Source organism: Canis lupus, chromosome 25 (genome assembly GCF_003254725.2).
Source record: "Canis lupus dingo isolate Sandy chromosome 25, ASM325472v2, whole genome shotgun sequence".
NCBI lineage: Eukaryota > Metazoa > Chordata > Mammalia > Carnivora > Canidae > Canis > Canis lupus.
Window position 1 is genome coordinate 50504908 of NC_064267.1, and position 21036 is coordinate 50525943.

The 21036-nt window shown below is 63.7% G+C and overlaps 2 protein-coding genes and 1 long non-coding RNA gene across 3 annotated transcripts; all 3 read right to left on the reverse strand.

Annotated features, from left to right (window-relative positions):
• Positions 1-3000: 3000 nt before the first annotated feature.
• LOC125753593 (uncharacterized) lies at positions 3001-4945 on the reverse strand. The gene is made up of 3 exons (XR_007405739.1): positions 4497-4945; positions 4210-4388; positions 3001-3412 (listed from the first exon to the last, which is right to left on the reverse strand). It is a non-coding gene; the product is annotated as an uncharacterized LOC125753593 (long non-coding RNA).
• Positions 4946-4958: 13 nt separating this feature from the next.
• Positions 4959-8363, reverse strand: COPS9 (COP9 signalosome subunit 9). Its single transcript, XM_025463672.3, has 3 exons — positions 8207-8363; positions 7310-7382; positions 4959-5229 (listed from the first exon to the last, which is right to left on the reverse strand). Exons 1-3 carry the CDS (start codon positions 8267-8269, stop codon positions 5192-5194), a joined length of 174 nt encoding a protein of 57 aa, XP_025319457.1. The 5' UTR covers positions 8270-8363; the 3' UTR covers positions 4959-5191.
• A 2673-nt stretch (positions 8364-11036) lies between these two features.
• Positions 11037-12882, reverse strand: OTOS (otospiralin). Its single transcript, XM_025463673.3, has 4 exons — positions 12437-12882; positions 12124-12213; positions 11989-12015; positions 11037-11273 (listed from the first exon to the last, which is right to left on the reverse strand). Exons 2-4 carry the CDS (start codon positions 12182-12184, stop codon positions 11089-11091), a joined length of 273 nt encoding a protein of 90 aa, XP_025319458.1. The 5' UTR covers positions 12185-12213; positions 12437-12882; the 3' UTR covers positions 11037-11088.
• Positions 12883-21036: the final 8154 nt, after the last annotated feature.

Below are 21036 nucleotides of genomic sequence, written 5' to 3' on the forward strand. Positions count from 1 at the left end.
AAAGTCCCTTGCGTATCCAATACACTTGTGTTTATTTAGATTCACGTATTCTTGAGTGCAGTTGATGCACGACAGCACAAGAGTGCCCAGGGTGTTAACGCTGTGCTCACCAGCGTCACTACCACGTCACTACCACGGCACCACACGCTCCCCAGTGCCACCGACTGTGCCGTTCATCCCCGCGGTCAGAAAGCCTGCGCCTCCCGCTCCCCTTCCCCATTCTGCTCACCGCCCCGCCCCAGCAGCCACCAGTGTGTCCTCTGTTTACAGGTCTGTGTCTTTTTGTTTATTCATTTGTTTTGTGTTCTAGATTCCACATACGCATGAAATCACGGCATTCATCTTTCTCTGACTTACTACACTTAGCATAACACCCTCTAGGTCCATCCACGGAGCTGCAAGACCTCGGCCTTTGTTACGGCTGAGTGATAATCCGTTACACACACGCAGCCCTTCCTTCCAGGTCTCGGCTACTGCAAATCATGCTGCAACAAACACGAGCTGCGTGCATCTTTTCCAATTAGTGTTCTTCCTTTCCTTTGGGTGAGTACCCAGTGGTGCGTGGTGCACTTGGCTGGATCACTTCTCACAGAACTAGAACAAATATCACTAACGTCTGTGTGGAACCACTAAAGACTCCCAACAGCCAAAGGTGCTCTTTCTTGAGAAAGAAGAACCAAGCTGGAGACATCGCAACCCCAAATTTCAACAATCCCACAAAGCCACCGTAATCAAAGCAGCGCAGTACCGGCACCGGAACAGACACCTGCGTCCATGGGAGCAAAGCGAGGCCAGAAATAAGCCCCTGCTTATATGGTCACCCAACCCTGGACAGGGCAGGGGCGGGTACACGGGGGGGACAAGACAGGCTCTTCCACAAATGGTGCTGGAGCACTGGACAGCCGCGTGCAGAACAGGGACACTGGGCCACTCTGCTACGCCGCACACAAAAATAAGTTCAGACCTAAATGTGAGGCAAGAAACCCTTTTCTAAACTCCTAGAAAAGAGCACCAGCGGCGGTGATTTCTCCAACATCAGACATGGCAACTTTTCCTAGATGTGTCTCCTGAAGCAAGAAAAATAAAAGCAAACATAAACTACTGGGACTTCACCAAAATAAAAAGCTTTCACACGGTGGAGACCACTGTCAGCAACGTGTAAAGGGCGGCCTACCGAATGGGAGAGGGTATCCGCAAATGACGTATTCAGTGAAGGGTGCGTGTCCAGAACACGTAAAGAACTTCTACAACTCAACAACAACCACAACACCCCAAATAACGTGATTCAAGAACACGCTGAGGACCTGAAGAGACGTTTCTCTAAAGATGCCCAGACGGCCAACAGAGAGATGCTCCACATCGCTCATCAGCAAGGGAAGGCAAATCACGATGCCGATGAGGAATCACCCCACACCTGTCAGAATGGCTAAAGTCAGAAACACAAGAAACAGGTGCTGGCGAGGCCGTGGAGAAAAGGAGCCCTTGTGCACTGTGGTGGGGACGCACGCTGCCGCAGCACCACACACAAGTGCCACTTATTATCCAGGCGCTTCCTGAGCACGACTGCGTGGCAGCCACTGCTTGGCTACAAGCTGCCCCTCCGGTGCGCGGCCACTCACGGGCCAGGGGACTCTCCCTCCCTGCCACCGCCCCTCCCCAAGGGGTGATGCTCTTCGCCTGGAGGGCACTTGCCATTTCCAGGGCACCACATGCGCTCCCCCGAGTTACACCAGTGAGCCATACCTCTGAGCAGCTCACTTTCTGGCTCGTCGGGGTTAAGCATCATCCACACAACACGCGGCACCCGCAGATCTCACCGTGGGGCTGACACCCCCGCACTGACCTGAGCTGGGTGCAGGAGGTGGGTGCAGAGATGCTGCATCCACCTCCTTGGGGGCGGGAGTGGGGCAGTCACCCTTGCCCTTGGCCGAGGCTTTGCTTCTGCGGCCCCTCGGGGTCCATCTTCAGCCTCTGGAGAAACAAAGGGCCCTATTATCTGGGCGCCTCTCCTCAGCACTTTCTCCTGGCTCCAGGCGGAATTCACAGCGGTAAGATTTCTAAAATCACTAACGCTGCTTTTTAAAAAATGTGACTTGTTTTGGAAGCGTGCTCAGCCCAGCTGTCTGGTGTTTGTGCCAGAACTCAGAGGCCGGCCCCCCGCCCCGTCTCGGGTGGTATCCGGAGTCCTGAGAGGCCACAGGCACATCTCTGCTCGAACGGAGGGCCGGGCCAGAGCTGGCGTGAGGTGAACGCTGCCCCCACTCGGGAGGACACGAGGGCCAGGAGAGGGGACGGTCCCTTCAGAGGCCCCGACTGAAGTCCTGCCAGTGTGAAACTCGGGACAGTCTTCCTCTCGGGTCGCTTCCTGAGCCCCACACGTGTAGTTGGTCACGAGGTCTTGAAAGGGCTCCCTCTCGTTAGCATCCTCACATCCAAGGACCGGTAACTTCAGATCCCGAGGATCCCCCAACAGTTAACAGAATATTCCCCAAAGAACCCATCACGGCCATGGAGCGGACACCTTCCGCTCTGTACAAAGGTGCTTCCCCAGCTCCGGGGTCTGAGTGGGCACTGCCACCCACTGTCCCAGCGGCAGCCTGGCCACGGCTGGCAGGTCGGGGGGCACACGGGGCCAGCTACAGCCAGCACTGTCAGGACCCTGGCCCCACCTGGCCCGAGAAGCCCGTGGCAGGGGAAGTGGGGGGACGGCCCCCTCGAGGGTCCCAGAGCCTGGGGCCAGCTGTCCTCTGTTCACCTGTCCTTCCAGCCTGCCCACAAATCCCCGCTTCCACTCACAGGCTCTGGTGCGTAAGCTGCCTCCCGTCCTCACTGAGGAGTCTCCTTACCCTCAGCTGGGTCTCCAAGCAGCCCCAGGGGTTCCGGCCCAGCTGTGCCTCACCTTCTCACGTTCCACCCCTTGGCTGGCAGCTGGGCCTGACGTCAAGTGTGGCATAACTCCACGGCATTTCTTTTTTTTAAGATTTATTTATTTATTCATGAGAGACACAGAGAGAGAGGCAGAGACACAGGCAGAGGGAGAAGCAGGCTCCCAGCGGGCAGCCCGATGTGGGACTCAATCCCGGGATCATGACCTGAGCTGAAGGCAGGCGCTCCACCGCTGAGCCCCCCAGGCGTCCCACAGCATTTCTAAATGTGCCAGAGATGGGCACACGAGGCCCCATGATCAAGGCAAGGAGGTAGAAAAAATTAGAGGAAGTGTGTTTTTGCCACTGTCAATGAAGACACATGACTGACAACGGCAAGAGTCCGCACACGCACAGGACAAGCGGATGCTGCTGTCTCCTACCGTACTCGCCGCTTCCCCATGGGGATGGCCGAGGCGCAGCGAGACAAAGGGGGAGAAGGTGCAAATTCTGTCTCTGAGCCTCATGGCACCAGGAAGCTGCAGCTTCTGTGAAGGCAAAAGGTGGTCCAGGGCACAAATGCCTAACGGGTCTAACCGCGTGTGTCACACACACGGGGATTAGCACTCACACAGCTGCTGGGACAGACTCGCCCGGGATTCTAAGGCTCACACAGAGCTCCCCACTGCAGCCATGGAGTTCCCGTGCTCTGGTTCCCCTTCCTCCACCTCGGGCCACCCCCTCCTGCTGACAAGCAGAGGCCCAAGAACCAGGAGCCATGTCAGGGACCAAGGGCCTCGTCTGCCGACAAAGAAGGAGGCCCGACAGGTGAGGGGGGTTGGGCGGGGCCCACAGCTCCTTGGTGACACTCAACACAGGGGTCACTGCAGGGTCGCTGCGGGTCTGAGCCCCAGCCAGCCCCGACGCAAAACGGCACAAGCCACACAGGGCTGTTGAAAACCTCAACGGATGAGGACTGTAGGGTAACCCCAAAGAATTCACCCCCACACCTACCTGCTCCCCAGACACTTGTGGGCCTGTTCTGAGAAACCCACTTAGCAAACAGTAGAAACCGCTCGTGAATTAAGCTAAGCACCAAGAAAGCCGCTCTCAGAAGGCAGAGAATGCGCAGCTCGCCTGTGAGGCAGCCTGTGCTTTGGGGCCCCGAGCCTCAGAGGAAGGGGCTTCCGACACAGCAGACCACACCTGTCCTGTCCTGTCTGGCAGGGACACTGGGCCGTAACCCGCTCTCGTGTGGGCCCAGGGCAGCTTGCCAGACTAGTTCTCCCAGGGCAGGGCAGGAGCACCGTCTAAGTGACAGACTGGAAGCCCGCACAGCACTCACGGGGACGCAGCAGAGGTGAGGGCTCCTCCAGGTTAGACCTTCATCTCTCTTCGGGCTACCAGGTGATGCTGTCGAGCGCGTTGTCCCGGGGGAGGTCAGCATGTGCTGAGCATCTACTCAGTGGCCCTGCTCATCTCTAAGATATGCGGAGCGCTGTAGTCCTGTGGCATGGGCGCTTCCTGGCCGAAGAAAACACTCTTCACTTTGACATCGACATGAAATAGAAATCTTAGTTTTTACAGCCATTATCTATAGCTGAGCTGGGCCAAAAAGAAAGTCAAAAATACCTTTTTCTCCCTTAGGTGTTACATCCTCTTTGAAATGGCCCAACATACACATTTCTCACAAGGAAGGCACCTCCGTCAGGGTCATTATCTAGCTGTCTTGAGTCTTCAAGCCTCGGGTCTCGCAACAGCAGCTGCTCTAGTGCTAGGGCAGGTGACCCGAGGCCCATCTTGGGGGAGCGGGGGGGACCGTGCCAGGCGCATCTGCCCAGAGTAAGGTCTGACCAGCGTGCTGTGAGGAGGGCCACGTGCACACCCGACACCGCTGTCTAGCCCACACTTTGCAGGGGGTGAGCCCTCACAATTACTCGATACTGCATACAGGGAAAAGAGCGTAGTGTGTACTTGTAGGCTGACAAGTGTTTCACTCTCCATGCCAACACACACGCACCCACACGTAAGCACAGAGACTTTCAGGGATTGTAACATTTGCTTGAAAATTCAAGAATTAAAATTACCCTGCAATGACGGCATCACTTTTTCTTTTAATTGAAGGACAAAAGTTGGTCACATTTAGAGATTAGCGGGCCTCATGCAGATATTTAAAACCATCCTTCTCTTTCTTGGTAACCACCTCCTAATTTCTAGTAACGTCCACAAGTTCTTTAGAGCCATCTGAAATTGTCCTTTGCGGAGCTCCACCACAGCAGTACAGTGCAGGCGTGAGCACACGCGCACACGCGCCCCTGGACGGCGTCTCACTGGATGTCATCATCATCAAACAGATCTTCAAAATCTACGTAAACAAACAAAACTACACGTTAACTAGGCACAAAGGTAAACTAAGAAAATAACTTTAAAATGAATTACATAATCATCCAAAATACAGAAAAAACAGTAAACAATCCAAATAAACGAGCTTTTCCAGACTCCATTTTATCCAGCAGAGATCATACTGTCCTAGGGGCAGAGTAGTGCAGAAAGCGGCACCTTTAACCTATTTAGGTGACAATCTTAAGAAAATGCACACAGGCGGAGGCGAGGCCACTGAAGGCTGGCAGGCACTGGACGCCGCGCAAGCACGGGAACGCAGAGGGCAGGCGGGAGGAAGGTGCTAGAACTGAGCCACCCAAGAATGGTCATCTTTAAGGGAGTCCAACCAACGGTCCCGCCTGAGAGACGGTCTGAGCCCTTTGTGCTGGAAAAAGCACCACACACTTGCGGCGTTCCGCTTACTGGGATGGGTCCCCTGCCTCAGCACTGGAGGACGCTGGATTCTCTTTGTCTATGGGTTTCCTAAACCCTCTACCACCGGCAGGCCTTGCTCTCGCGACGGGGAAAGGAAACTAAGGGTCTCCTCATAGTCCCATGTTCAAACGGTGCAGGACAAACAGCTGGAAAGAGGTGTGGAGGGTCCCAGCCGCCTCTGCTCAGCAATGACACGGGGGTGGGGGGGGGTGTCCCAGCGCAGCAGGGCTGACTCCCCGTCCCACAGCTCTGCACCTTTCTCCCCAGCCCCCAGCCCCAGCTCACACCCCCGCCCCCAGAGAAACTGCCCTCACAGCTGCCCCCCCCTCGTGCCTGGCCTACCATACAGTGAGTGAAGAGAGCACGCCCCAGGGGCCAGGGGGCAGAAGCCCCACCCTAGGCACTCCCGGCTAGTAAGCAGCTTCCTGAACACAGGGCACTGGCACAGCCTGACAGCCACGTGCTCCCTCCTCGTGAACTGTCGGTGGGTGGACCGATGCAGCACAAAGTCGTTCTGTGCTCCCTCCCTTTCCAGCCCTGACCAGAGAGAGGAGGGCCCCACGCTGGGCGGCCCGGGTCCCTCCCAGGTACCTTCCTGGCAGAATTAAAGGGCTGTTTTCAGAAACCATGTGCACCTGAACACTGGAACGCAGGCAAGTCTGTAAATCCAGAGGACCCGTGGGACCTTGAGGGAGATTACTGCATGTGATAGCAGGTCGGGTGCTGCTGGAGATCACCCTGCCCTGCCCGGGGAGAGGCCCCCTGAGATCACCTCACATGAGCGGGGCTTTCACATGGTGACTCTGGAGACCTTAGAGAAAGGCTGTCCCGTCCTCCAGGCTGGTGGCAGCCTGGGTGTCGCCTCAGGAGAGTGGCCGGCTCCCCGGGAAGACGGCACCTAAGCAAGCAGCCTGGCTTCTCTTTTTAGGCAACGACTTGCTGAAAAGACGCCAGATAAGAGAACGTGGACTCGGGCTCCAGCGGGGACTGGGCACATCAAAGCAGCACCCTGGATGAAAGAAGGATGATGGAAAACACCACGGGCTCTCCCAAGACGACCTATCTTGTGTCTTAGTAAGAATACAACCTGCAGGAACAGGGCCTTAGGAGACCCGAGAGCAGCAGGAGAAACACCCCCTATAACGTGGGAAGGCCGTGAGAAGGTGTCACGCCCCCTTGGTTCTTCACTACCGACTATCCAGGTTCTGGGTAACCAGCGTCAAAGCTCTGAAGTACAACGGAGTCCTGCTTTCAGCGACAAGGGCGGGGAGAGCGGGTTGTGGCCGTGAAGGGAGCCCGGGGGCCAGAACCCAGCAACATGACACAGGGAAGGAAGGAAAACCAGCCGTCTCCTACGGCAGACGAGAAACCCCCCTGGGGTTCCCGCACCCGAGTCTCGGGTCACGACAACAGACCAGCCTCTGCCACGGGCTCAGGAGGCCAAAAGCGTGGCTACAGCGCAAGCTCGACCACCGGAACGCAAGACTGGGTGCAGTTTTATACTTTGTTTTCCTCCTGGGAAGCAGGGCTGACTGCCCAGGCTGCGGTGCCTGCAAGGTATTCCACTGCCTCACACACCCGACGAACACTCGGGTCAGCCCTGGAATCCCCAACCCCCGCGTCCTCACCATTGAAAAAGTCTGCGTGAACTGCCTTCTCGTTGGCTGCCAAGTCCATCAGGAGCCCGGTGCTACCTCCGGCCTGGAAGGGAAAGGGGACACGGCGTCAGGGCTGCTTTCCGGGAGAGCAGGAAGGGGGGGGGGGGACAGCGCCCTACAGGACCCGGGGCCGCCCTGCAGCAGAGGCAGGCGGGCGAGGGATGGAGAGGTGCCCCGGTCGGAGCCAGAGTTTCGTTTCAGGCCGAGGAAGTGGGCGAGAGGGGCGGCATCCCAGGGAATTACCTTGAAGGTCCCCTCGGGTCCTCGGGTCTTGGACGCCGTGTGCATCGCATCCCCGGGCTCCCCCTGCGTCTCACACAGCATCCTGCAGCCGCCCTGACCTGCCACCTCCCCGCAAACCCTGGGCGGGGTTCTAGCCCCTTACGGGGCGCCGCAGAGGCCCCGAGTCTGTGCGAACCCTGCGCCGCCGCCTGGGCCCTGGATCGCCCCCGCTGCTGCGGAGCCTCCACCCACTTCCCTGGGGCCTCCCCGCGGGCCTGGGGTCCCGGCGCCTCGCGGGCCAGCGCGGCCGGGCAGGCGGAGGCCACACGGCGACGGGGGAGGGTCCCCGGGCCGCCCGCTCCCGCCTTTCCCGGCTCCGGAGTCGCCGGGCGGCTGCCCCTGGGCCTTTCCGCGGTCGTTCTCAGGAACCCAAACCCGAGACGTTTAAGAAAAAAAAAAAAAAAAAAATCCCGGGATCCTCCGCCGCCTCTGCCCGCGGCCTCCCGCCCTGCCCCGGGCCACGCAGGCCACCCGCTCCCGGGCCGCGGCCCCTCTCGCCCCAGCCCCCAGCCCGCCCCCCGGGCCGCCTCCCAGCGCCGCCCCCGTGTCCCCGGGCGCCCGCCTGGCCGCCGCCTCCCGCCTCACCTCGTCCAGGTCCACGTAGGGCCCGGCGCCCTCGGGGAACATCTCGTCCACCGCCGGCTTCATCTCGCCGCCCGCGCCCCCGGCCCACTTCCGGCCCGCCCGACGCCTCTTCCGGTGCGCGCCGGCCGCGGCGGCTCTAGGCGCGCCGGAGGACCGCCGACTCTATGGTTCCCTCGGCGCCCGGAGCCCCTCCCGCCCCTGGGGCCCCCGCCTGGCCGCCGCCCCAGCCTGGCCGCCGCCGCCTCCCCGCCTCACCTCGTCCAGGTCCACGTAGGGCCCGGAGCCCTCGGGGAACATCTCGTCCACCACCGCCGGCTTCATCTCGCCGCCCGCGCCCCCGGCCCACTTCCGGCCCGCCCGACGCCTCTTCCGGTGCGCGCCGGCCGCGGCGGGTCTAGGCGCCGGAGGACCGCCGACTCTGTGGTTCCCTGGGCGCCCGGGAGGGACCTGCGCGGGGAGGCGGGGAGGCGGGGTGGCCCCGGGCGCCGACGGCTCGGCCCCGACGGCCCAGCGCGCAGACCGGGCGAAGCCGCGCGCGAACGCTGGGGTCGGAGGGCCGGGGCGGGGCGGGGCCGGGCTATCCTGCGGTCCTGGGGGCGGCGGGGGGCGGGGGACACCGGGCGGGGGGGACGGGGGGGAGGGGACACGGGGAGGGGGAGGGCACGGGGAAGGGGGAGGGTACGGGGCGGGGGACACGGGGGAGGGGGAGGGACACGGGGAGGGGACACGGGGGAGGGGAGGGCACGGGGAGGGGACACGGGGGAGGGGAGGGCACGGGGGGGAGGGGACACGGGGAGGGGGAGGGCACGGGGGGGAGGGGACACGGGGGAGGGGAGGGGACACGGAGGGGGGAGGGCACGGGGGGCACACGGGGGGAGGGGGGGACACGGGGAGGGGAGGGGACACGGAGAGCGGTAGGGGACACGGGGAGGGGGAGGGCACGGGGGGGGGACACGGGGGGAGGGGGGACACGGGGAGGGGGAGGGGACACGGAGAGGGGGAGGGCACGGGGGGAGGGGACACGGGGGAGGGGAGGGGACACGGGGAGGGGGAGGGCACGGGGGGGAGGGGACACGGGGGAGGGGAGGGGACACGGAGAGGGGAGGGCACGGGGGGGACACGGGGGGAGGGGGGACACGGGGAGGGGAGGGGACACGGAGAGGGGGAGGGCACGGGGGGGGACACGGGGGAGGGGAGGGGACACGGGGAGGGGGAGGGCACGGGGGGGAGGGGACACGGGGGAGGGGAGGGGACACGGAGAGGGGGAGGGCACGGGGGGGGACACGGGGGGAGGGGGGACACGGGGAGGGGGAGGGGACACGGAGAGGGGGAGGGCACGGGGCGGGGGGACACGGGGAAGGGGGAGGACACGGGGGGGAGGGGACACGGGGAAGGGGAGGGCACGGGGCGGGGGAGGGGACAACGGGAGGGGAGAGGGCACGGGGGGGGGGGCGGGAGGACGGGGCCGGGAGGGGGATGGACACGGGGCTGGGGGGAGGCGGCGAGGGCGGCGATGGGGTGGGGGGAGCCCCCGGGGGGAGCCCCGCGGACCGAGGACAGGGGCGGGTGGTGGTGGTCAGGGGGCTCCGGGACTCCCGGGCCCCGCCCGCTGCAGGCACATGCCCGTGGGCCGCTGTGCACCGCGGTGAGCGATCCGTGCGCAGCACACGGAGACCCCGTGACTCTCCAGCACAGACCGCACCTCAGTGGCCAAGTGACCCGAGGAGCCCTTTCTCTGCAGCGGACACAGGAATGGCGAGAAGCCCAGGAAGGGTGCTCCGCCCCCGCAGCCTCGGGGAGATGCCGGAGGAATCCACCTGACCTCCCTGTTTACAACCCGGAGGGCGGAGGAGGAGGAGTCCTGGGGAGGGGAGGGAGGAGGGGGGGAGGGCCGGGCCGGGCCGGAGCGGTCAGTCGTGCACCGCCGGGGAATGTGACCCGGAGCAGCAGTGGGGAGCGGGTAGAACCGCCCTGCCAGCCCTGCCAGCCTCGGTGCCACTGGGGGACACACCTAGAGGACGTGGGGGCAGGCTCTGCTCGAGGCACTTGCACCCTGTGGTCAGGGCACCGTCATCCCCAGCAGCTCAAAGGTGGGAGCACCCCGTGCTCACTGACAAACGGGGGGGAGCCGGATGTGTCCTCTACCTACTGCGCCCCATACAGAGGCTTCTCATTGACCCTGAGGTGGCCGGCAGGGCGTGCGGCTTGTACGCTTGCCCCGGGAGGCTCACGCCTGCAGAGCTGCAGAGCTGCCACCCCAGACACCATGCCGGTGGCCTGCCTGTCCTCCCCCACCTCCCCCACCTCCAGAGTCCCCAGGGCATGTAGCCCGCTTCCTCCCACAGCCCCAGAGGAGTTGGCCACGGAGGAGTAGGCCACGCCTGCGCCCAGGTTTCAGGGACCCTCCCCTTACAGACGGAGGGCACCCAGCCCCCGGCCCTTCCCCACAGGCCAGGCTCCTGCCGCCCTGCTGTGAGCGGCCCTCAGGAGCACGCTGCGGGAAGGGGGGGCGGCAGGGGTCCCAGCCCGGGCGGCCGCTGAGGGTCCGGCTGCTGCACACCTCGGTGACCGAGGGCCGGGGCTCTGGGGTGTGGCCGCCTGGAATCTAGGTCCCGTCAACAAGTCAGGCAGCGCCCTGGTGTCTGTTTGCCTCAGTTTCCCCCCTGCACTCCAGGAGACCTGCAGCACCTCCCTCCGAGGGGCTGTGAGTTTAGGTAACAGGGTGACGTGTAAAGCACGGTCCTGAGTCAGGGCCCTGGAGCGCTTGTCACATAAGAAAGGGAACGTGGCCTGACTAGAGCCGTTCTTGAAAGAAAACCCGAAGGCTCGGTGCATCTCAAGTCGGGAATTTATTGAGCATGAGACTGAGGAGCCAGGTGGGCTCAGTCCTGCTGATAGGGGACATGGAACCCCAGGGTGGTCCCCAGGGGGAAGTGAGCAAAGAAGGTGCGTGCCAGGTCCTCAACCTGCGGGTAGGCCCCCAGGGCCTGGAAGTACTGCACGTAGTTCCAGAAGTCGGAAGTGGAGAAAGGCCAGTAGGGCATGGCGGGCGGCTCGGCATAGGGGCCTGAAAGACACGGCCGCCGCCGCCTCAGTGGCTGCCCCACCCGCCCTGCCCGAGCTGCCCCTCCGTGATGCCTCAGGGCAGGTGGCCGGTGGCCAGCAGTGCCCTGGCAGTGAAGGGGCCCTCCCAGCTGGGAGCCGGGACCTGGGCCACCCCCGGTCCTCTGTGGAAGTACCCGGAGCCTCGTTATCTGGGTGATGGCCTGGGTCTGCCTCTCAGCACTCCTGGTTGGGGGGGGGGGACAGCTCAGGGACAGGAAAAGGGGGAGGGGGAGGGGGAGGGGGCGGGGAATCTGGCTCCCATCCTGGAGATGCTGGGCAGGGAGGGAACACCTCGGTGAGGGTGGGGGCACAGCCCAGGGGGGGCTTTCCCCGGAGACCACAGCCCCAGCCCTGGAGTCCAGACGCCACTGCTCTGAGGCAGGACTCAGGTGGGGGGGCCCTGGGGTGAGTCCAACCCGAGGATGAGGAGGCCGAGCAAGCCTAGGACACCGGTCGCGGAGGGTTTGTGTCCCCAGGGGGCTGGAGGGCAGGGCCGGGGTAAGAGGCTCCTGACCCTCTGCCTGCATAGCTTGTCCTTGGCCTGACCCAGGCTCCTGCTTCATTGGCTCAGGACGGGGGCGGGGGGGCAGCCCCCACCCAGCCCCCACCCGGCTCCCTCTTCAGACCCCATCCCACCCAAACACACACAAGGAGAGAACAAGAGGACCATACGATACCTCCCTCCTCCTGCACCGGCTTGGCCCCTGCAGAGGAAGAGGAGGGCAGTCACCCTGGAGAGCCCCCCAGGAAGGACCCCCCGGCCCCCACACACCCGCTGCCTAGCGGCCGGGGGCACAGCAGCCGCCACTCACCCGCCAGAGGTCCCAGCAGGAGGCAGAGGGCCACCCCTGGCACCAAGCAGGCCTTCATCATGCCCACCAGCTGACGAAGCTCCCGTCCACCTGCAGCGGGAGGAGCCGGGGTGGGACCAGGCGCCCGGCAGCGCCCGCTTCTTCCCCCCAAGCCTCCCCACACCGGGCAGCTCCCTGGAAAACGGCTCTGGGAAGAGGTCGGGCTCTGAGGGTTCAGTTCCAGGGGCCTCAGACCGTCGTCCTGAGCCCAAGCCCCGGCCGTCTGGGTCCCTCCCTGTCGCGGCGCCCCCACATCTGCCCCTGCAGGGGTTACCTTGAGCTCCCGGGGCTCACCGCGGCCGCAGGGGGAAGGGGATGGGCTCTGCGGCCCAGCAGGCTCCTCTTTATAAGAGGCCCGGCCGAGGAGGCAGGCGTCCCCCTCCACCCTCCACCCTCGGGAGCGGAGCCGTCAAACTGAATATTTCATCCGCCACCGCCCGAGGACTGAGGGCTCCTGTGACCCTGCTGGCAGCACGATCTTGAGAGTTCGCTCCTGAGGATCGGATCCAAGGATCAGGCTGGGAGAAAAACACCGCTGCAGAGGCCCCTGCTGGGGTTTTCGGGACTGGAGTCAGCACGGGAACTGGAAGTCAACGCAGTGTCTTGTCCACCGGGAGAGAAACACGTCCTGAGCCTGACACCGGGGCTGAGATGCCCCCTTGCAGGACCAGCGTGATGGCTGAGCTGCCTCGGGGGACCCCTGGGGAGCCACCTGCTGACAGGACACCGCTGAGCAGAGGCCGTGCGGGAAGCGTGGGTGTCCAGTCCCCCCCCCACCTCAGACCACAGCGTCCCTGCCGTGATCCAGCCCGTCGTTGGGAAGGCAGGTGTTCCAGCCCCAGGGACGCCGTGGCCCACATCCAGGCTCCGTGGTCAGTGCTCTGATACACCTCGGGGCCCGTCACCCACGGAATCCACGCAGCTGCGGTGCACGGCGTGCCGTCTGGCTGGCCGCTGAGTGGCAGGGGACAGGGCCTAGGTGGCAGATCCAACCAACAAGCCCCTGGTCCCCCCAAGCCTTTGGCCACCTGCCTGGACCGGGGACCACAGGTCTGGCATCTCAGCCTCCTGCGTGGGCAAGTTTTGTGCAAACACAGACAGAGCCACTCGCCGTCACCCTGAGAATCCACTCTCGTCCACGGGGGACCCTGGCCAGCACTCAGTATCACCTCCACCCTAACCCTCCCCATATATGGCCCCTGGGCTGCGGGCAACACAAATGGTCCTATGCAGAGCCTCCTGGGGACACACTTCGCCCCTCAGCTTCTAAGTCACATCTGAGCCTCAGGGTCTCGTCACGGATCTGGAAACAGAGTCACGGGTGGTCCCGAGGAGAATCAACAGCCCCCCGCGGATGACTACTTTGTGGGGGGAACTACAGGTTCTCCAGGCAAGGGGGGCTAACCCGCCAGAGGAGGAGGAAGGGCGCTTCTGGCAAAGGACACCCTGCAGAATGTCGGGGCTCAGGTCCTCACCTTCAGAATCTCCCCACATGTCCCCATCCAAGTGACGGGGCTCCTTCTTGCCCAACAATACCCGGCCCCCCGCAAAAGATGGCCCCAGAGATCAGGAATTCAACTTGCCTTGTGATGCAGCCACCCACCAGATCAAATCTTCTTGGGTTTGCTTTGTGCTTTGTCAGATACTGGAATCTGTGCTTGCAAGAGATACTGGACTCTTGTAGGGCAGCTGCGTCAGGGTCCCCGGGCCCACCCGGCTCGGGGACCTCGAGGACCCCTGGACTTCCCAGAGGCCGCGCCCCTGCTGGGGCTGGTGCAGTGCAGGGGAGGGGGGAGCAGGGAGCAGGGGGCAGCTCCCAGGCCCTCCCCGTGGGCTCACACAGGCCACCACTGGGTGTGACGACGTGGGAGGTGCCGTCTGCGGGGGAGCCCGTGGAGCTGCGGCACCCAGGGTACCCGCCGGGGACGGGGCACAGGGTCCCTCTGCCCGCTGGAGACTCGGGTGCTCAGCCTGAACCACGCTGCTCGGGCGATGGCAGCGGCGGGGCCCTCGGACCCCTGAGGGTGCTGGGAGCCCTCCCGGGGGCCAGCCGGGGCGGGGGACGGACCTGCAGGTGGACCCCCCCTCTGCATAGCACAGACGCTTTTTGGCTCTTCACCTGCCCCCTGAGCTGGGAATTTTAAGCCCTGAGCTCCTGATTTTATTTCCCCACACTCTCCGGTTGGCAACCAGCCCCACAGCCCGCACCGCGTATCCCGTCCAGGTGGTCTGTGGCGGGAGCCGCCCGGTCACCCAGAGCCTGGCCCTCTGCAGCCCCTCGGCCGCACGGCCTCCAGCGCCCGCATCCTGCGGACGGCACCGCTGTCAGGCCGAGAACGGATTCCCGATTCCACCCGGAGCCTCGTCCCCTGGGCCCTCCTGGCTCCCGCATGCCGCCCACACGGGGGACGCGGGGTTTGGTGCAGAGCCAGACCTCATACAGCGTGGGGCGCCCGCCGGGCGAGTGGGGCTCCCCTGCCCTCCGCGTGGCCCGCTTGTCTGTGGGGGCGCCGCCCAGCGCCGTGGGGGCTGAGACCTCCGTGTCCGGGGCGGCTGACAGGGCTGGGCAGCGCGCGGGGGGCAGTGAGGACCCGCCGGACGGGCCGCAGAGGGCAGGGGCGCATCGTCCAGCTCCGGCCGCCCCCGATGTGCAACCAATCACTCCTCTGATGTCAGGAGAAAGGAAAGAGAATGACAAATACTGTATCTTTATAACTGTTTCCTTATTTTAAAAAACTACCTGAAAAAAACCTGCAAGGAATGAGCAGTGATGGTACTGGGTGGTGGGGCGACGGGTGGGGTTTTTCTTCTTTCTGGACATACATATATTCCTTAATTTATTACTTTTATGTACGGAGGAAAAACCTGTGAAACCACCACCCGTTGCTCCCTGTTACTAAGCATTGTGATCCGCCGCCCTGGGCCAATCCCCCAGGTCTTCCACAACCAAATCACTACCCCACGTTCACCACAGACCTTTTCTCCCTGAGTCCTTCAAGCCCCTCTCCCTTACTGGCCTGTACACACACCTTCCCTGGATCCACCTGGAGGGCCCCACCTGGAGAACTCTACTTGGAGAACCCCACCTAGAGGACCCTACCTGAAAAGCCCCACCAGGGGAACCCCACCTGTAGCACTCCACCTGCAGGACCCCACCTGTAGAGCCCCACCTAGAAGACTCCACTTGGAGAGCCCCACCTGGAGAACTCTACCTGGAGAGTCCCACCTAGAGGACCCCACCTGGAGGGCCCCACTTAGAGCATCCCACCTGGAGAGCCCCACCTGGAGAACCCTACCTAGAGGACCCCACCTAGAGGACCCCATCTGGAGGACCTCACCTGGAGAGCCCCACCTGGAGGACCCCACCTGGAGAGCCCCACCTAGAGGACCACACCTGGAGAGCCCCACCTAGAGGACCCCACCTAGAGGACCCTACCTGGAGAGCCCCAGCAGGGCAACTCCACCTGTAGCACTCCACCTGCAGGACCCCACCTGTAGAGCCCCACCTAGAAGACTCCAGTTGGAGAGCCCCACCTGGAGAACTCTACCTGGAGAGTCCCATCTAGAGGACCCCACCTGGAGGGCCCCACCTAAAGGACTTCACCTGGAGAGCCCCACTTAGAGCATCCCACCTGGAGAGCCCCACCTGGAGAACCCTATCTAGAGGACCCCATCTGGAGGACCCCACCTGGAGAGACCCACCTGGAGGACCCCACTTAGAGGACCCCACCTATAGGACCCCACCTAGAGGACCTCACCTGGAGAGCCCCACCTAGAGGACCCTACCTGGAGAGTCCCACTTGGAGGACCCCACCTGTAGAGCCCCACCTAGAAGACTCCACTTGGAGAGCCCCACCTGGAGAACTCTACCTGGAGAGTCCCACCTAGAAGACCTCACCTGGAGGGCCCCACCTGGAGAGACCCACCTGGAGGACCCCACTTAGAGGACCCCACCTATAGGACCCCACCTAGAGGACCTCACCTGGAGAGCCCCACCTAGAGGACCCTACCTGGAGAGTCCCACTTAGAGCATCCCACCTGGAGAGCCCCACCTGGAGAACCCTACCTAGAGGACCCCACCTGGAGAGCCCCACCTAGAGGACCCCATCTGGAGGACCCCGCCTGGAGAGCCCCACCTGGAGAGACCTACCTGTAGGACCCCACCTATAGGACCCCACCTGGAGAGCCCTACCGGGAGGACCCCACCTAGAGGACCCCACCTGGAGAGCCCCACCTGGAGGACCCCACCTGGAGAGCCCCACCTAGAGGACCCTACCTGGAGAGCCCCACCTAGAGGACCCTACCTAGAGGACCCCATCTGGAGGACCCCACCTGGAGGACCCCACTTAGAGGACCCCACCTAGAGGACCCCACCTAGAGGACCTCACCTGGAGAGCCCCACCTAGAGGACCCTACCTGGAGAGCCCCACTTGGAGGACCCCACCTGGAGAGCCCCACCTAGAGGACCCTACCTGGAGAGCCCCACCTAGAGGACCCTACCTAGAGGACCCCATCTGGAGGACCCCACCTGGAGGACCCCACTTAGAGGACCCCACCTAGAGGACCCCACCTAGAGGACCTCACCTGGAGAGCCCCACTTGGAGGACCCCACCTGGAGAGCCCCACCTAGAAGACTCCACTTGGAGAGCCCCACCTGGAGAACTCTACCTGGAGAGTCCCACCTAGAAGACCTCACCTGGAGGGCCCCACCTGAAGAGCCCCACTTAGAGCATCCCACCTGGAGAGCCCCACCTGGAGAACCCTACCTAGAGGACCCCACCTGGAAAGCCCCACCTAGAGGACCCCATCTGGAGGACCCCACCTGGAGAGCCCCACCTGGAGAGCCCCACCTGGAGAGACCTACCTGTAGGACCCCACCTATAGGACCCCACCTGGAGAGCCCTACCGGGAGGACCCCACCTAGAGGACCCCACCTGGAGAGCCCCACCTGGAGGACCCCACCTGGAGAGCCCCACCTAGAGGACCCTACCTGGAGAGCCCCACCTAGAGGACCCCACCTTGGAGACCAACTCGTCTGCCCCAGGACAAGGGCCCCTTCCCCCTCACCCAGCAGCCCCCCCACAGTGCCGCTCGTTGCAGCTCTGCACAGCCAGCCGTGGATTGTTCTTGTTCCAGGGGATCCCAGAGCAACGGTCCTCACCTTACGTGCAGGTCACCCAGGGGTCCTGTTAAATGCAAGTTCCGATTCAGCAGGTCGGGAGGGGAGCCTGGGAATCTGCATTCCTAACAAGCTCCCGAGACATGCCCGTGCCGCTGGCCCAGAGCAGGTTTAGGGTCTCGAGGCGTGGGCAGGTTCTCAACCTGGGCAGTGTCAGCGCGGCCTGAGGGGCACGTGTTAGCAGGCAGGTGGCTGGGCTCCACCGCTCGGGTTCCGCCTCAGAGCTCGGGGCCTATGCGACCTGTTACCGGGTGCCAAGCAGGTTCAGGGCCCGGCTTTGGGGGCCACTGTCTAAAGCAGAGGTTCTAACCCTGACTGCACATCAGAAGCACCTGCAGAGCCGATCGATAGCCGGGGTTCAGCCCGCCGGCTCCAAAGGCAGGAAGCCGCTAGGACGGGTCCAGGTGGGGCCCAGGTTGGAGTTGCCTGGGGTGGGACGCTGGACCTTGGTGGACACAGAGGACAAGGGTCGGCCTCCATGCTGACGGCAGAGAGAGGGGGCGGCTGCGGCCTCCGCCAGCGTGTGTGTGTGTCGGGGGGGGGGGGGGGCGGGGGGGGGCAAGCTGGCCTGGAGCCTGCTGTCCTCTGCCTCTGCGCAGGTGACACCAGGGCACATCCTGCCAGGCCTGATGCTCCCGTTAGGCGGTCTCGGGCGCCCTCTGCCGTCCGACTCCGTTGCACCAAGCGTGGCCTCCTCGAGGTGGGTGACAGCTGCAGGTGTGGAGCCGGGCCCCCAGGGGGAGCCCCCAGGTCCCCGGAAGGACGGGCAGGACGCCCGAGGTCACAGCCCTGCCAGCTGTCCCAGCACGACCAGAGCCTTGTTCCTTATCCAGCCCTAAAGCCACCGGTCCTCCCATACTTGGGCTCCCCTGCCCGAGCCTTCGGGTGGGTTCCTCTTCCCCGACCCTCCCCGCAGCCACCATCAGCTCAGCTCCCTTCCGAGGCTTCACTTTGCTTCTGGAAGTGTCCACGTGCTGAGCCCGTCCAGCCTGGGAACCTCAGCCCCGGCTGCAGGCTTGCTCCCGGCTCCCTTCTGGCCAGCCCGCGCTGGGCTCTGGGCTCTGGGCTCTGGGCTCTGGGCTCTGGGCTCTGGCAGTGTGCACGGCTCAGCCCGGAGCTCCCCACCCCTGCCCCTCCCCAAGCCCAGGAACTTTGCCCCCCTGGGGCCTTGCCTTCCCCAGCACACGGTCAGTCACTCTGTCCCCTCCTCGGCCCCAGGAAGCGACACTGCCCTCGGCTTAGCCATGTACCCCCCCCCCCCCCGGGCTCCTTGAAGATACCGGAGTGTCTCGGGTCTGGAGCACTCCCTGCGTCCCGAGGGGACAGCGCCGACGGGCTGAACACTCGGCGGTCGGTGCCCGGCCCGCGTCACCTGGTTAGCATCAGGGCCGCTCACGCAGCTGCGAATTCTGCAGAAGCACCTGCAAGGGGCGGGACGAGAAGCACCTGCAAGGGGCGGGGATGCCGCTCACGCTCACGAATTCTGTTCCCAAATCCACAGTCTCTGACTGTACTTCTCATCTTTTAAGAAAAGGATTTAATTAAACATCGTAAAATCTAATGAACATGAAAAGAGTTTTGTGGGTGAAAACGAAGTTGCCTTGAAAGGCCCAGTCGAGGTGAATGTTGCTGGAAAACTGCTGCCAGGGGAGATGTGGCCTGGGGCGAGGAGATGCTGAGATGGGGAGCCACGTCCCACCATCCGGAGCATCCGAGGAAACGCACACCTGCAATCACGGCGGGCGCCAGGGGGCGCCGTCCTCGCTGGAATCCCGGCGCCGGCCCGCGGGACAGACGGGTGGTCGAAGAAGGTACCGTGCAGAACTGAAACTAAAACGTGTAAAGCCCTTTCGACTCTTCTAAAAACCATTCTTTCCTTTAGCTGATCTGTGGGAACTCCCGACCACGGCCCAGCTTGGTCCCTGAGAGGCCTCCCGAGCCCAGGGGACCCAGGCCCGGGGAGGCCGAGGCCGGCCAGCGGCGGCCCCTGGATCGCAGGGCGGATGGCTCGATGCTAAAATGGCTCGATGCTAAAAGTGTGTTCGTTGACTGTTTGAAATCCTAATCTAACTGGGCGGCCTGTACTTGTATTTGCTAAGCCGCAGTCCTACCCGTCCCTGCCGGGCCCCGGGCACAGACTGGCCGCAAGAAGGGGCTCCAGCCCGGGGGCCTGTAGGGTCCAGGCCATGACACAGCCCTGAGCTCCGCGGCTCGGCGGGGCTCCTGGCTCAGCGCACCCCGAGTCTGCACAGCTGGCCCGGCGGGCCTGTCAGAGAGAATGTGAGCAGCCAGAGAGGTGGGGGCACCACTTGGGGCCAGGGATGGGGGGACATGGAGGGCACGTGGGCCCCGAAGGCCCACAACTGGGACAGAGAGGCCTTAGATGTGAGCGGTCATAGGTGCCCCGATCCCACGCCGGATGCTCTGTGCCCCCCTCAGGCCCCCAGAGCTCCTAGCACCAGGATCTTCTTTCTGGAAATACTCCCTGAGACGGCAGCCCAGGGCCCCAGCACCAAGATGGTGTGAGGATCCTGCCCGGGGTCGTAGATGTGGTCCTGGCTGGGTGGGAGGAGAGACACCCAGAAGGAGAGGCCAGCAGGAGATGCAGAATGTGGGGGCTCCCCGTTCATCCCCCTCCTTCCAGGGCACAGAGAGCTTGCAAGGGTCACACCCCAACACCCCAAGACTTAACCAGAGCCATCTCAGCGCGTGCACGTGTGGGAAGCGATCCCAGGGAGCCGGGATGGAGCACTGGGTGGGGCTGGGAACCGAAGGGGAAAGCCGGAACCTGGACGTGTTGCCCTGGCACTGGCCGTGGGCCAGTGGTGCCCGCCGGGGCTCTTCTGAGACCACAGACCAGGAGCAGAAGTGTTTATCCGGTGCTTTGTGTCTCTGTTGGCTGGGGGTTGGCCCACGGGGTTAGGTCCCCTCACGCCGGGTAGAGCACCTGCTGCGCCCCTGCAGGCAGCTGGCGCTGGGGTCTCAGAAGCACGAGGGCGTGGGAGGTGGGCTGTGCAGAGCAGGTGAGGCCTGGGAGCTCTGCGGGGCAGGACGAGATGGGTGGTCCTTGCCGCGGCCCCAGGACCCTGCACTCCTCCGTCCTCCCAGCACAGGAGCCCCCACGGACACGGGCCACACGCGGATCTGCGCTAGTGAGGAAGGCAGGCCTCGCGATCCGGGCGCCTGAACACAGCGAGCGCGGAGGGCAATGAGCCCCTGTGTTGTGTGATGAAACACGGGGACGCCTACTCCGATTTGCCGCCTCTGGGGTGCTCGCCCCACCCGGGAACCCGCTTCACGTCGTCCCAGCGCCCGTCTCCCAGTGGATGCTCGTCCAGGCCCCTCCGCAGACCCCCCACCAGAGGCCTCGCTCCTGCTGAGTTCGGAGCTGTTCTATCCTCTCCATCTCATCGGGGAGGAAACCGAAGCTTTCCAAGTTAGGGACCTGCTGCAGCCAATGGCCCATGTTGGAGGTCTGGGGACAGCCCCTGAGTGGAGGGACGGAACCCCCCCTTTGCCATCACGCACCCCTAGCCGCTGTGCACATGCCTCCCCCTTGCAGAGCCTCGTTCAGAAGGCCTGGCCCGGCGGAGCCTCGCATTGTCAACACCCCCACCCCCAGGTGTCCTGGGGTTTCCGGGGCCGGGGCGCTGCAGCGTCCAGTGGGCTGCCCACATAGACCCGTGCAGCCCAGT

Coding starts and splice junctions, on each gene's coding strand:
- COPS9 (XM_025463672.3), bottom strand. CDS start 8,269: ATGAAGCCGGCGGTGGACGAGATGTTCCCCGAGGGCGCCGGGCCCTAC. Junction 7,383..8,206: donor CCTACGTGGACCTGGACGAG/GTGAGGCGGGAG, acceptor TTTCCCTTCCAG/GCCGGAGGTAGCACCGGGCT. Junction 5,230..7,309: donor TCACGCAGACTTTTTCAATG/GTGAGGACGCGG, acceptor TTGTTTACGTAG/ATTTTGAAGATCTGTTTGAT.
- OTOS (XM_025463673.3), bottom strand. CDS start 12,184: ATGATGAAGGCCTGCTTGGTGCCAGGGGTGGCCCTCTGCCTCCTGCTG. Junction 12,016..12,123: donor CCTGCTGGGACCTCTGGCGG/GTGAGTGGCGGC, acceptor CTTCCTCTGCAG/GGGCCAAGCCGGTGCAGGAG. Junction 11,274..11,988: donor GCCGGTGCAGGAGGAGGGAG/GTATCGTATGGT, acceptor CGTGTCTTTCAG/GCCCCTATGCCGAGCCGCCC.